Below are 15,619 nucleotides of genomic sequence, written 5' to 3'. Positions count from 1 at the left end.
TCAGTCCCCACAGTGAGGTTTATTAACCAATCAACAGAGAGAAACAGGTGTTTAAAAAGGTACTCACCACAGTCATCCCTCTAAATGGTGATTTGTTTTGCAAAGCCCGGTGCACTGGGTAGGTAGAGATTTCACTTAAGGACCAATGGAATGGTTTAAAATTAGAAAACGCCACCCACCCGGGGCACAAGGCCATGCAAAACAAACTTGACCAATGGATGAGTTTCATTTCGCCCGGTGCCCCAGGTGGGTAGAGATTTCTCTTAGTGCCAATGGAATGGTTCAAATGAACAAACTCCACCCATCCGGGGTTCCAGGCCATGCAAAACAAACTTGCCCATTGTTTTCTTCACAGACTGCAAATAAAGATTTGATGCTGTGTTCATAACTAAGTGGGAAGGAGGTATTCAAATCAAATCCAATTTTATTGGTCACATACACATATTTAGCAGATGTTATTGCGGGTGTAGAAAAATGCTTACCATATACGACCGGGCCCTCCAACTTGTAATTACTAGTGAGAAACTATCATCCCTGAGCGCCGACTTCTCCCACATGCTGAACTCCGACATCACCTACTAAGGAAATTATCATCTTGATAACAGCATTTGGTAGTTAAATGCAACAAAACATTATTTGTAAAAAGCAATCTATTAATATGATTTTTGAACTATAATCTGTTTACAAGCATGATAGCTATACTTTTAGTTTGTTTGACCCAGCTTGTTTGCCTTAAGCCAATCAGCGTTTCTCAACAAGTTCAAAGCAAGTGAATGCATCAAACTCACAATTACAAATTGGTAATTTCCACCTTCCCACTTGGTTCTGAACGAAGCATTGGCCACAATGACACACATTAGCTAATCGTCTTCACATGTCATCATACACAGAGATGAAAAGTTGAAAATGGAGACTGTCCCGCTTCTGTTCTGACTTTTCCAACTGGCATTCTTTAACTGGTGAGCCTTGGAAAGAGACTCCTCTTTTTCAAAACAAAGTCTTCAAGAACAAAACAAGGGAAAATAACAACCAACGATAACCACATCAAGCCAAAACAAGAAAAACAACAGAAGGTCGTTTTTTTTCTCTCCCCACGTGCAGATATGATATAAATACTTCAGATCCAAACAACAAGACAGTCATCTGGACCAGCCAGACACGTGCAAATCATTTTAGAACCAAGGCTGCATCTCAATACTCTACTGTGGCATCCTCCCCTCGTCTCTTTTCCTTCATCCTCCCCCCTCTGAAAGAACCTTGAAAGACGAAAGCAAATTGCATATCTATATTGTCCATTTGAAAACAGTTCTGAATATTTGCAGTTTGTTTCACCTGTCTTGTGTTTTCAGATAAGAGGAGATGAAAGAGAGGAGACAAGAAGAGGAAAACACTTTAGACTGTTGGGATGCAGCCTAAGAGTCACTGCCCAGCCTACTACATCATCATTACATTATCATAGGAGCCACTGTGACACGTCTACTGAACGCCAGACGAAACTAAAACATACCGCCGACTGACACAAACAGTAAAACAGATTAAATAGACTAATAAAAAGCCTGAAATAAAAGAAATAACAATGAGCACAAAAATTATAATAAGTAAAAATCCATTGATCCATTGGATCCAAATCCATTGATCCAAATCCAAAGTCCATTGATCGCAGGAGGTAATGCACTCGGTGTAATACTGATCATGCCCATAATTATTTCACAATAAAGATAAATATACACATGCCTGAGCAAAGACGATTCTCAGCTAAACAGATATTCCTCTTCTAGTACCGACCTGACCCTTGGGGCGCTAAACATTCTTGAACACGATTACAGACGTATTGCTTTCTTGTCCATGTTGCATATATGGTCATTGAGGACCAACGCTACAATCTGTACCCCAAAACAACCCAAGACACCCTCAAACAGAAGTTGTAGAAGTTGGCCCTTACTACTGATACAGAGTCAGACATTTCCTCCCCCTTCTGGTTGAGGATGAGGTTAAGATTTGATCTCAGATCTGTGGTTAGGAGGAACTATCTTCAGCCCAAAGAAACACCCTGACACACTCCGTAAGAATCTTCAACAGTGAGGAACATAAAGAAAAGTCTAATCTGTTTCATTAAAACTAAACGTTCATTAATATAATATTTTTTAAAGACATTATTTCATGTTTCTGACCAGAGCACAATTGTTCACATTCAAAGTGCAGTTGAGATACAAAATGGAGTCCATAAACAAAGAGCCGAGGTGGTTTCTTAAAAAGGCTGACCGGCCGCTTCTTGTTTGCACATGTGAGCGGTGTTGTCCATGCCTGAAGGATCCAGATGTCTCCATATGGTAGTGAGCGGATGGTAATGAGTCTAGCCCAGTCTATCCCTTCCTCTGGGCTGACACAGAGTCACTCTATGTCCAGTAGTGTATAGTTAAAATCTATAGGTAGTCCAGTATTTTATAGGTCCTATGTCAGTCCTACTAGTTCTACTAGGCAGCGCTGCAGATGTCTTAGGCTGCTGTTAGTGTGGTTGCAGGCTACTAGTACCACATACACCTTCCATCACTCACTCTCCCATCACACACATTAACTGGCCAGCCAGTGAAGAGAGAGAGAGAGGAAAACCGGAGGACACGGAGAGAAATCCTGTCCAAGTTGGAGAACGGAGAGTATCCACCTTGCAAAACAAGGGATTCTCCTTCCTCTCCTTCATCTCCTAACTTCTCTCCTCCTTGGGGGTCAGCTAAAACCCAGGGGTCAGCCAGTGTCGGAGCTGATCCATTCCACGATGCAGCTGTGCGAGGTAGAAGTCCGCGTTCCGAGAAAAGTCGATGCAGACGGTGGAGTGGGTGTTGCCCAGAGCACAGTAGAGGGCAGTGCCTCCCAGGCTGATCACCACGGTGACCAGGCAGAGCAGGAAGAGGAGCAGGCACGAGTCTCCGCCCACCTGGTCTGGAGGAGGGAAGAGCAACACGTTTAGATGTCTATTAACTGAGCTTTATTGAACCGTTTCTTGTCTGGAGAAGGGAGAAGACGGGGAGAGGGTGACATAGTAAGAATGCAGACACACATACACTTGATTATAGCCATTGTTGGGCATATGTACACTGACTCAAACACACCCTCACCCTGGTCAAAGCCGTCATCAGGTACTTTGAAGCGGACCCTGCGCTTAGCAGGATGTTTGTGCGGGACCGAGGAGGGAGCAACACACACATTCTCCACACACACACTCCTCCTCCTCTTCAGGATGGACACCAGGCTAGGGGCAGGGGTCATCTGGAGGTCAGAGGGTCAGTGTTAGGTCAACTGGTTAGCATACACATACGCCATAAATATTCTGTACACAATAGACACATACAGCTGACATATATGGATACACACATAAAACACAATAAGTTTTGTAGTGATTCATATGTTGATGTTTAGAATATTTGCTGGTCTGTGGTGTGTAATGAGGAGCAACCAGATGCTGCACTTGAAGCATTTATGAAACTACTTATTCCAGTTACTAATAAGCACGCAGACATTAAGAAAATTACTGTAAATCCCCTTGGATTGATGAGGAATTGAAAAATGGTACAGTTGAGAGGGATGAGACAAAAGGTGGCAATTAAGTCTGGCAGCCCAACTGATTGGCAAACGTACTGCAAATTAAGAAATCATGTGACCAAACTACATAAAAATAAACTACACTATGAAACAAAGATAAATTATATAAAGAATGATAGTAAAATGCATTGGGGCACCTTAAATTACATTTTGGGGAAAAAAAGCCAACTCGGCTACTTCATTTATTGAATCAGATGGCTCATTCACCACATAGCCCACTGATATTGCAAACTACTTTAATTACTTTTCCATTGGCAAGATAGGAAACTTAGGGATGACATGCCAGCAACAAACGCTGACACTACACATCCAAGTACATCTGACCAGATTATGACAGACAAGAATTGTACTTTTTAATTCCGTAAAGTCCGTGTGGAAGAGGTGAAAAAATGATTGTTGTCTATCAACAATCACAAGCCACCGGGGTCTGACAATCTGGATGGAAAATTACTGAGGATAATAGCAGATGATATTGCCACTCCTATTTGCCACATCTTCAATTTAAGCCTAAAAGTCATTCCACTACCTAAAGCCCGCTTTACTGGCTCAAATAACCGACCAATCAGACTGTTACCAACCAGTAAACTTCTGGGAAAAATTGTGTTTGACAAGATACAATGCTATTTTACAGTAAACAAATTGACAACAAACTTTCAACATGCTTATAGGGAAGGACACTCAACAAGCACAGCACTTACACAAATGACTGATGATTGGCTGAGAGAAAATGATGATAAAATGATTGTGGAGGCTGTTTTTACTAACGACATGCCACTGACTGAGTAAAGCCAGAGTTTCTATGTATGCGGATGACTCAACACTATACACGTCAGCTACTACAGCGACTGAAATGACTGCAACCCTTAAAGAGCTGCAGTTAGTTTCAGAGTGGGCGGCAAGGAATAAGTTAGCCCTAATTATTTCTAAAACTAAAACACTCACTAAACCTTAAACAACTAAATCTTGTAATAAATAATCTGGAAGTTGAGCAAGTTGAGGTGACTAAACTGCTTGGCGTAACCCTGGACTGTAAACTGTCATGGTCAAAACATATTGATACAACAGTAGCTAAGATGGGGAGAAGTCTGTCCATGATAAGGCGCTGCTCTACCTTGTTGACAGCACTATCAACAAGGCAGGTCCTACAGGCCCTAGTTTCTACCTTCTTGACAACACTGTCAACAAGGCAGGTCCTACAGGCCCTAGTTTCTACCTTCTTGACAACACTGTCAACAAGGCAGGTCCTACAGGCCCTAGTTTCTACCTTCTTGACAACACTGTCAACAAGGCAGGTCCTACAGGCCCTAGTTTCTACCTTCTTGACAACACTGTCAACAAGGCAGGTCCTACAGGCCCTAGTTTCTACCTTCTTGACAACACTGTCAACAAGGCAGGTCCTACAGGCCCTAGTTTCAACCTTCTTGACAGCACTGTCAACATGGCAGGTCCTACGGGCCCTAGTTTTGTTGCACCTAGACTACTGTTCAGTCGTGTGGTCAGGTGCCACAAAAAAAAGGACTTAGGAAAATTGTAATTGGCTCATTACAGGGCAGCGTGGCTGGCTCTTGGATGTACACAGAGAGCTAATATTAATAATATGAATGTCAATCTCTCCTGGCTGAAAGTGGAGGAGAGATTGACTTCATCACTACTTGTGAGAGGTATTGACATGTTGGAGTACTTCTCTGTAGTTTTGACACCGCCAGATCAACAGTCAGGGCAATAGCACACATATAGCACACATAATACTATCATCCACACTGAACAAAAATATAAACGCAACATGTAAAGTGTTGACCCCACGATAAAATATCCCAGAAGTTCCCCAAACACTCAAAAAGCAAACTCTACAAGGTGTCCAAAGCGTTCCACAGGGATGCTGGCCCATGTTAGTCAGTATGTGTTACACCTGTGCTGGTTGCCGTCTCGTTAGTCAGTATGTGTTACACCTGTGCTGGTTGCCGTCTCGTTAGTCAGTATGTGTTACACCTGTGCTGGTTGCCGTCTCGTTAGTCAGTATGTGTTACACCTGTGCTGGTTGCCGTCTCGTTAGTCAGTATGTGTTACACCTGTGCTGGTTGCCGTCTCGTTAGTCAGTATGTGTTACACCTGTGCTGGTTGCCGTCTCGTTAGTCAGTATGTGTTACGCCTGTGCTGGTTGCCGTCTCGTTAGTCAGTATGTGTTACACCTGTGCTGGTTGCCGTCTCGTTAGTCAGTATGTGTTACACCTGTGCTGGTTGCCGTCTCGTTAGTCAGTATGTGTTACACCTGTGCTGGTTGCCGTCTCGTTAGTCAGTATGTGTTACGCCTGTGCTGGTTGCCGTCTCGTTAGTCAGTATGTGTTACGCCTGTGCTGGTTGCCGTCTCGTTAGTCAGTATGTGTTACACCTGTGCTGGTTGCCGTTTCGTTAGTCAGTATGTGTTACACCTGTGCTGGTTGCCGTCTCGTTAGTCAGTATGTGTTACACCTGTGTTGTCTCGTTAGTCAGTATGTGTTACACCTGTGCTGTCTCGTTAGTCAGTATGTGTTACACCTGTGTTGTCTCGTTAGTCAGTATGTGTTACACCTGTGCTGGCTGCCGTCCCGTTAGTCAGTATGTATTACACCTGTGCTGGTTTCCGTCTCGTTAGTCAGTATGTGTTACACCTGTGCTGGTTGCCGTCTCGTTAGTCAGTATGTGTTGCACCTGTGCTGGTTGCCGTCTCGTTAGTCAGTATGTGTTACACCTGTGCTGGTTGCCGTCTCGTTAGTCAGTATGTGTTACACCTGTGTTGTCTCGTTAGTCAGTATGTGTTACACCTGTGCTGTCTCGTTAGTCAGTATGTGTTACACCTGTGTTGTCTCGTTAGTCAGTATGTGTTACACCTGTGCTGGCTGCCGTCCCGTTAGTCAGTATGTATTACACCTGTGCTGGTTTCCGTCTCGTTAGTCAGTATGTGTTACACCTGTGCTGGTTGCCGTCTCGTTAGTCAGTATGTGTTGCACCTGTGCTGGTTGCCGTCTCGTTAGTCAGTATGTGTTACACCTGTGCTGGTTGCCGTCTCGTTAGTCAGTATGTGTTACACCTGTGCTGGTTGCCGTCTCGTTAGTCAGTATGTGTTACACCTGTGCTGGTTGCCGTCTCGTTAGTCAGTATGTGTTACACCTGTGCTGGTTGCCGTCTCGTTAGTCAGTATGTGTTACACCTGTGCTGGTTGCCGTCTCGTTAGTCAGTATGTGTTACACCTGTGCTGTCTCGTTAGTCAGTATGTGTTACACCTGTGTTGTCTCGTTAGTCAGTATGTGTTACACCTGTGCTGGTTGCCGTCTCGTTAGTCAGTATGTGTTACACCTGTGTTGTCTCGTTAGTCAGTATGTGTTACACCTGTGCTGTCTCGTTAGTCAGTATGTGTTACACCTGTGTTGTCTCGTTAGTCAGTATGTGTTACACCTGTGCTGGTTGCCGTCTCGTTAGTCAGTATGTGTTACACCTGTGCTGGTTGCCGTCTCGTTAGTCAGTATGTGTTACACCTGTGTTGTCTCGTTAGTCAGTATGTGTTACACCTGTGCTGGTTGCCGTCTCGTTAGTCTGTATGTGTTACACCTGTGCTGTCTCGTTAGTCAGTATGTGTTACACCTGTGTTGTCTCGTTAGTCAGTATGTGTTACACCTGTGCTGGTTGCCGTCTCGTTAGTCAGTATGTGTTACACCTGTGCTGGTTGCCGTCTCGTTAGTCAGTATGTGTTACACCTGTGCTGGTTGCCGTCTCGTTAGTCAGTATGTGTTACACCTGTGCTGGTTGCCGTCTCGTTAGTCAGTATGTGTTACACCTGTGCTGGTTGCCGTCTCGTTAGTCAGTATGTGTTACACCTGTGTTGTCTCGTTAGTCAGTATGTGTTACACCTGTGCTGGTTGCCGTCTCGTTAGTCAGTATGTGTTACACTTGTGCTGGTTGCCGTCTCGTTAGTCAGTATGTGTTACACCTGTGCTGGTTGTCGTCTCGTTAGTCAGTATGTGTTACACCTGTGTTGTCTCGTTAGTCAGTATGTGTTACACCTGTGCTGGTTGCCGTCTCGTTAGTCAGTATGTGTTACACCTGTGCTGGTTGCCGTCTCGTTAGTCAGTATGTGTTACACCTGTGCTGGTTGCCGTCTCGTTAGTCAGTATGTGTTACACCTGTGCTGGTTGCCGTCTCGTTAGTCAGTATGTGTTACACCTGTGCTGGTTGCCGTCTCGTTAGTCAGTATGTGTTACACCTGTGCTGGTTGCCGTCTCGTTAGTCAGTATGTGTTACACCTGTGCTGGTTGCCGTCTCGTTAGTCAGTATGTGTTACACCTGTGCTGGTTGCCGTCTCGTTAGTCAGTATGTGTTACACCTGTGCTGGTTGCCGTCTCGTTAGTCAGTATGTGTTACACCTGTGCTGGTTGCCGTCTCGTTAGTCAGTATGTGTTACACCTGTGCTGGTTGCCGTCTCGTTAGTCAGTATGTGTTACACCTGTGCTGGTTGCCGTCTCGTTAGTCAGTATGTGTTACACCTGTGCTGGTTGCCGTCTCGTTAGTCAGTATGTGTTACACCTGTGTTGTCTCATTAGTCAGTATGTGTTACACCTGTGCTGGTTGCCGTCTCGTTAGTCAGTATGTGTTACACCTGTGCTGGTTGCCGTCTCGTTAGTCAGTATGTGTTACACCTGTGCTGGTTGCCGTCTCGTTAGTCAGTATGTGTTACACCTGTGCTGGCCCAGTGCTCCAGTTGTCTTGATAGATGCGGAGGGTTAACACCTTTAGTTGGCGTCTTAGTTTGAGTTTTAGACAAATAATCCTTTATCTGATTTTCCTGATTTCACTTAGCGACATTTTTTTTTGTTTTCTGTCATTAAGTTTCTATTTTTTTTTATCTTGGGCAAATGTAGTTGGTGCTCCTGGTAGGTGTGTTAAGTTCCAGTTGTTGTTGTTGCTAGTCAACTTTCTGGGGACACCCCCATGAGTGTCTTTCAGAACCCCTCCTAAAACCACACTGGCTTTGGTTGTCAGTGACTGTTAGTTCTCCTTCTGTTTAAGCAACATTACTTGTTTTTTTGCTGGGCTACTTTACTCTTTTTACAAACAAGTGGAATCATGAACAATGGATTGTTCGTTATGTTTGTCTCCTGGATTTTCCTTCTGAGCAGCACATTCAAACGCTTCACTCTCTCAACACAGGCTGGTGGCGACACCGTCCTGCGACTCCCGCTGTGTCTAGACATTGGTGACATTGGTGAGGCAGGGGAAAACCAGAGGGAGGAAGCAAGCAGAGAGAATTTAAGTGGTTCCATGACAAAATCCGTACTAATCTTATCAAACAAGTTAGGAACTGTTTCAATATGATCATCTTCCCTGTACGCCTACATTAAAATGTCATACGTTTTCATCAATACTACGTGTCAGTGTGAATAACTGATCATATTCCCCCCCCCCATTTCAGGGGTACAACATTACAATGGGGCGGCAGTGGTTAGAGTGGTTAGAGCCTAGTGGTTAGAGTGGTTAGAGCCTAGTGGTTAGAGTGTTGGACTAGTAGCCGAAAGGTTGCAAGATCGAATCCCCCAGCTGACAAGGTACAAATCTGACGTTCTGCCCCTGAACAAGGCAGTTAACCCACTGTTCCTAGGCCGTCATTATAAATAAGAATTAGATTTTTAACTGACTTGCCTAGTTAAATAAAGATACAAATAAAATGGTATAGCTAATAGGATGTTTGAATGAACCTACAGCAGCCACGGTGATAATGGCTGGGGTCATCTTTATTGTTCTCCAAAACTGTTTTTAATTGTATAGAAAGGCAGTAAATGAGCGTCACTCGGAGAACCTAAAACTGTCTGCGTGCTAATTACTGACTCTTACCCTCTGTCTCCTCACACAGGAAGACACCTCATCCATAACACTCTTCACTCTGATATACTACCTCACAACAGGATGGGAGAGAGAGAGGGGGGGGGGGGTTTGGGTAGCCAGATGGTCAGAAAACTCACATCTGTGTGTAAAAGTTTCTCTTAGTGTAACAGCCAGACTGGTTTATGGACCACTCCTCTGAGTAGCCATATTTCACTCCAACACACTGCCTAGGGAAACACTAATTTCCAACAAAATGGCTATATAATTCCATTAGGCTCTAGCTGCGTAGAGAAGTGATGAGTTGGCATTAAGACAGGTCACGTCAGACTTCTCAAACACACAATCATGCACAGAACAATAAAATCCCTTTGTTCAGATAATCAGCAACAGTGTGTGTCACTGGACAACAGTCCCAGGGAGGGTTACCCAGACAGTTTCTCTCCCACTCACCTCCACTGTGATGAGTTTGGCCAGGCCATCGAGAGACGCAGCTCCATCTCTGATAATCTCCACAACAAACATGTCTTCTTCCTGAACATACTCCTCGCACAGCTCCTCAATCTGGTCCTCCTCCTGCTGCACCTCCTCCAGTGTGAGCTGCTCCTTCACTGCCAAGACTGAGATCTCCTCTAGAGCTTTAAAACACACGTCACTATCCTTCTCCTCCTCTGCCACCTCCTCCTGTTCTTCCTCTCCTCTCAGCCGCTCCTCAGGCTTGGATCGGCTCATTTCCCCATCCGTAGGAGGGTCAGGCCCCGCGTATCCCTCCTGAGTGGTGTGTTCCATCTCTCTCTCCATCTGCTGTCGTGTTCCTTCGCTCCGAGAGTCTGTGAACTCAGCCCTGCCCTCCCTCTCCTCCCCTTTGGCGAGGGAGCTGTCAATAAGACGGTCTCTATGGAAACCCTCAATTCTCTGGGAGTCTCTGCTGTTCTGTGCCACGTCCAGAGCTGCAAAGTCATTAAAGCAAAGGCTGTTCATCAGGGCAGCAGCTGGTTTGATTGGGTAGATGCTCTGGGAGAGGGTGGAGTCTGTTACTCTATGGTCCTCCTCCATCACTGATGCACACCCAACTAACCGACCAATGATAGAGAGCAACATGGGAAAAGTGTTACAAGCCCCCCACCCCAACCTCTCCCTGTACAGTCCCCTAAACATCCACACCCTCTGCAGATTCATCTAGTCTCCAGAAGAGCCACTGTGTAACCTATATCAGTAACTGAGAGGGAATCACTGGTCCTCAGCATCAATACACCTCCTAAACATCTTCTTCACAACCCCTTCCTCTTTTAGCTGCTGTTTTATAGGGTACTTGATGTCATCGGAACACATCTCATTTCCTGTCTACTCCCTCCATCTCATGTCCACTATAGAGACACACACATACAGAGACACACTTACTCGTCCACTTCACTCAAATGGAAACAGAGCTAGGACAAGTTGTCCCTCAGATCCAAATATTTATTCAATGTGAAATTTTTTATCAGATCCGTAAAAAAGAGGGAGCCAGAGATATACTCTCCTCACTAATCCAGCCTCCGGAATAATGACATTGAGCGTTCTAACTTAAGTGTGTGTGTTTGTTTGTAGTCACGCTTGGGTTGTGGAAGTGAAACCAGGCCATGATAGAACAGGCAGGTAACACACCTGGGACTACATGTCTGTGTGTATAGGCAGGTAACACACCTGGGACTACATGTCTGTGTGTATAGGCAGGTAACACACCTGGGACTACATGTCTGTGTGTATAGGCAGGTAACACACCTGGGACTACATGTCTGTGTGTATAGGCAGGTAACACACCTGGGACTACATGTCTGTGTGTATAGACAGGTAACACACTTGGGACTACATGTCTGTGTGTATAGGCAGGTAACACACCTGGGACTACATGTCTGTGTGTATAGACAGGTAACACACCTGGGACTACATGTCTGTCTGTGTGTATAGACAGGTAACATACCTGGGACTACATGTCTGTGTGTATAGGCAGGTAACACACCTGGGACTACATGTCTGTGTGTATAGACAGGTAACACACCTGGGACTACATGTCTGTGTCTGTGTGTATAGACAGGTAACATACCTGGGACTACATGTCTGTGTGTATAGACAGGTAACACACCTGGGACTACATGTCTGTGTCTGTGTGTATAGACAGGTAACACACCTGGGACTACATGTTTGTGTCTGTGTGTACAGGCAGGTAACAAACCTGGGACTACATGTCTGTGTGTACAGGCAGGTAACACACCTGGGACTACATGTCTGTGTCTGTGTGTAAAGGCAGGTAACACACCTGGGACTACATGTCTGTGTGTATAGACAGGTAACACACCTGGGACTACATGTCTGTGTGTATAGACAGGTAACACACCTGGGACTACATGTCTGTGTCTGTGTGTATAGACAGGTAACACACCTGGGACTACATGTCTGTGTGTATAGGCAGGTAACACACCTGGGACTACATGTCTGTGTGTATAGGCAGGTAACACACCTGGGACTACATGTCTGTGTGTATAGGCAGGTAACACACCTGGGACTACATGTCTGTGTGTATAGGCAGGTAACACACCTGGGACTACATGTCTGTGTGTATAGACAGGTAACACACTTGGGACTACATGTCTGTGTGTATAGGCAGGTAACACACCTGGGACTACATGTCTGTGTGTATAGACAGGTAACACACCTGGGACTACATGTCTGTCTGTGTGTATAGACAGGTAACATACCTGGGACTACATGTCTGTGTGTATAGGCAGGTAACACACCTGGGACTACATGTCTGTGTGTATAGACAGGTAACACACCTGGGACTACATGTCTGTGTCTGTGTGTATAGACAGGTAACACACCTGGGACTACATGTCTGTGTGTATAGGCAGGTAACACACCTGGGACTACATGTCTGTGTGTATAGGCAGGTAACACACCTGGGACTACATGTCTGTGTGTATAGACAGGTAACACACTTGGGACTACATGTCTGTGTGTATAGGCAGGTAACACACCTGGGACTACATGTCTGTGTGTATAGACAGGTAACACACCTGGGACTACATGTCTGTCTGTGTGTATAGACAGGTAACATACCTGGGACTACATGTCTGTGTGTATAGGCAGGTAACACACCTGGGACTACATGTCTGTGTGTATAGACAGGTAACACACCTGGGACTACATGTCTGTGTCTGTGTGTATAGACAGGTAACATACCTGGGACTACATGTCTGTGTGTATAGACAGGTAACACACCTGGGACTACATGTCTGTGTCTGTGTGTATAGACAGGTAACACACCTGGGACTACATGTTTGTGTCTGTGTGTACAGGCAGGTAACAAACCTGGGACTACATGTCTGTGTGTACAGGCAGGTAACACACCTGGGACTACATGTCTGTGTCTGTGTGTAAAGGCAGGTAACACACCTGGGACTACATGTCTGTGTGTATAGACAGGTAACACACCTGGGACTACATGTCTGTGTGTATAGACAGGTAACACACCTGGGACTACATGTCTGTGTCTGTGTGTATAGACAGGTAACACACCTGGGACTACATGTCTGTGTGTATAGGCAGGTAACACACCTGGGACTACATGTCTGTGTGTATAGGCAGGTAACACACCTGGGACTACATGTCTGTGTGTATAGGCAGGTAACACACCTGGGACTACATGTCTGTGTGTATAGGCAGGTAACACACCTGGGACTACATGTCTGTGTGTATAGACAGGTAACACACTTGGGACTACATGTCTGTGTGTATAGGCAGGTAACACACCTGGGACTACATGTCTGTGTGTATAGACAGGTAACACACCTGGGACTACATGTCTGTCTGTGTGTATAGACAGGTAACATACCTGGGACTACATGTCTGTGTGTATAGGCAGGTAACACACCTGGGACTACATGTCTGTGTGTATAGACAGGTAACACACCTGGGACTACATGTCTGTGTCTGTGTGTATAGACAGGTAACATACCTGGGACTACATGTCTGTGTGTATAGACAGGTAACACACCTGGGACTACATGTCTGTGTCTGTGTGTATAGACAGGTAACACACCTGGGACTACATGTTTGTGTCTGTGTGTACAGGCAGGTAACAAACCTGGGACTACATGTCTGTGTGTACAGGCAGGTAACACACCTGGGACTACATGTCTGTGTCTGTGTGTAAAGGCAGGTAACACACCTGGGACTACATGTCTGTGTGTATAGACAGGTAACACACCTGGGACTACATGTCTGTGTGTATAGACAGGTAACACACCTGGGACTACATGTCTGTGTCTGTGTGTATAGACAGGTAACACACCTGGGACTACATGTCTGTGTGTATAGGCAGGTAACACACCTGGGACTACATGTCTGTGTGTATAGACAGGTAACACACCTGGGACTACATGTCTGTGTGTACAGGCAGGTAACACACCTGGGACTACATGCCTGTGTGTACAGGCAGGTAACACACCTGGGACTACATGTCTGTGTGTATAGACAGGTAACACACCTGGGACTACATGTCTGTGTCTGTGTGTAGAGGCAGGTAACACACCTGGGACTACATGTCTGTGTGTATAGACAGGTAACACACCTGGGACTACATGTCTGTGTCTGTGTGTATAGACAGGTAACACACCTGGGACTACATGTCTGTGTGTATAGGCAGGTAACACACCTGGGACTACATGTCTGTGTGTATAGACAGGTAACACACCTGGGACTACATGTCTGTGTCTGTGTGTATAGACAGGTAACACACCTGGGACTACATAGAGAGAGGGAGAGAAAGAGAAAGAGAGACAGAGAGAGGGAGAGAAAGAGAAAGAGAGAGGGAGAGAAAGAGAAAGAGAGACAGAGAGAAAGAAATAGAGACAGAGAGAGGGAGAGAAAGAGAAAGAGAGACAGAGAGAGGGAGAGAAAGAGAGACAGCGAGAGGGAGAGAAACAGAAAGAGAGACCGAGAGAGGGAGAGAAACAGAAAGAGACACCGAGAGAGGGAGAGAAACAGAAAGAGACAGAGAGAGGGAGAGAAACAGAAAGAGAGACAGAGAGCGACAGAGAGAGGGAGAGAAACAGAAAGAGAGACAGAGAGAGACAGAGAGAGGGAGAGAAACAGAAAGAGAGACAGAGAGAGGGAGAGAAACAGAAAGAGAGAGAGGGAGAGAAACATAAAGAGAGAGAGAGAGAGAGACAGAGAGAGAGGGAGAGAAAGAGAGACAGAGAGAGGCAGAGAAACAGAAAGAGAGACAGAGAGATGGAGAGAAAGAGACAGAGAGGCAGAGAGAGGGAGAGAAAGAGACAGAGAGGCAGAGAGAGGCAGAAAGAGACAGAGGCAGAGAGAGGCAGAGAGAGGGAGAGAAACAGAAAGAGAGACAGACAGACAGAGGGAGAGAAAGAGACAGCGAGGCAGAGAGAGGAAGAGAGAGGGAGAGAAACAGAAAGAGAGACAGAGAGGTAGAGAAACAGAAAGAGAGACAGAGAGAGGCAGAGAGAGTTGAGGAAAAGGGTATAGTTGTAAATGTCCTGTTTAATAATTGACAGGTCAGCTGCCTCTTAAGAACCTCTCCAGCTTCCTCCACCAAACTTCAACGGTTCACTGACACCCAACTGGCTGATTGGACAGGTCAAACACACACACACTTACCTGAGCTGCGTGAAGGACATCTATCTTCAACATGCACAGAGACAGAGTCCACACTACACACACACAGAGAGAGAGACAGAAGGGAAAGCAGAGTGAACCTCCATGCATACATTCACATTGCACAATGAGGAGCCATATGAACAACCATTCAAATCAATACTGTGTCACTGCTAGACAGACGACTTCTTACCTTCTCTGTTCTAGGACTGGGTCTGTGAGAGAGAGATGGGGGAGAGAGAGAGAGATGGGGAGAGAGAGAGAGATGGGGAGAGAGAGAGAGATGGGGAGAGGGAGAGAGATGGGGGGAGAGAGAGATGGGGAGAGAGAGAGATGGGGAGAGAGAGAGAGAGATGGGGAGAGAGAGAGAGATGGGGGAGAGAGAGAGAGAGATGGGGAGAGAGAGAGATGGGTGGAGAGAGAGAGAGATGGGTGGAGAGAGAGAGAGATGGGTGGAGAGAGAGAGAGATGGGGAGAGAGAGAGAGAGATGGGTGGAGAGAGAGAGAGATG

At 45.7% G+C, this 15,619-nt stretch overlaps 1 protein-coding gene across 1 annotated transcript in view; it reads right to left on the bottom strand.

Moving 5' to 3' along the window:
- Positions 1 to 406: 406 nt before the first annotated feature.
- The window catches only part of LOC110498094 (consortin), a 29,485-nt gene continuing 14,272 nt past the window's right edge, over positions 407 to 15,619 (bottom strand). The window contains 5 exon segments of the mRNA XM_021574677.3: positions 407 to 2,937; positions 3,114 to 3,264; positions 9,901 to 10,626; positions 15,147 to 15,164; positions 15,302 to 15,323. Coding sequence (XP_021430352.3) covers positions 2,729 to 2,937; positions 3,114 to 3,264; positions 9,901 to 10,626; positions 15,147 to 15,164; positions 15,302 to 15,323 — 1,126 coding nt within the window. The 3' untranslated portion in view covers positions 407 to 2,728.

The sequence above is a fragment of the Oncorhynchus mykiss genome, chromosome 19 (assembly GCF_057628025.1).
Source record: "Oncorhynchus mykiss isolate SJ-2025 chromosome 19, ASM5762802v1, whole genome shotgun sequence".
Taxonomy (NCBI): Eukaryota; Metazoa; Chordata; class Actinopteri; order Salmoniformes; family Salmonidae; genus Oncorhynchus; species Oncorhynchus mykiss.
Note: the sequence above shows the minus strand (reverse complement) of the source record. Positions and strands in the feature narration are given on the sequence as shown.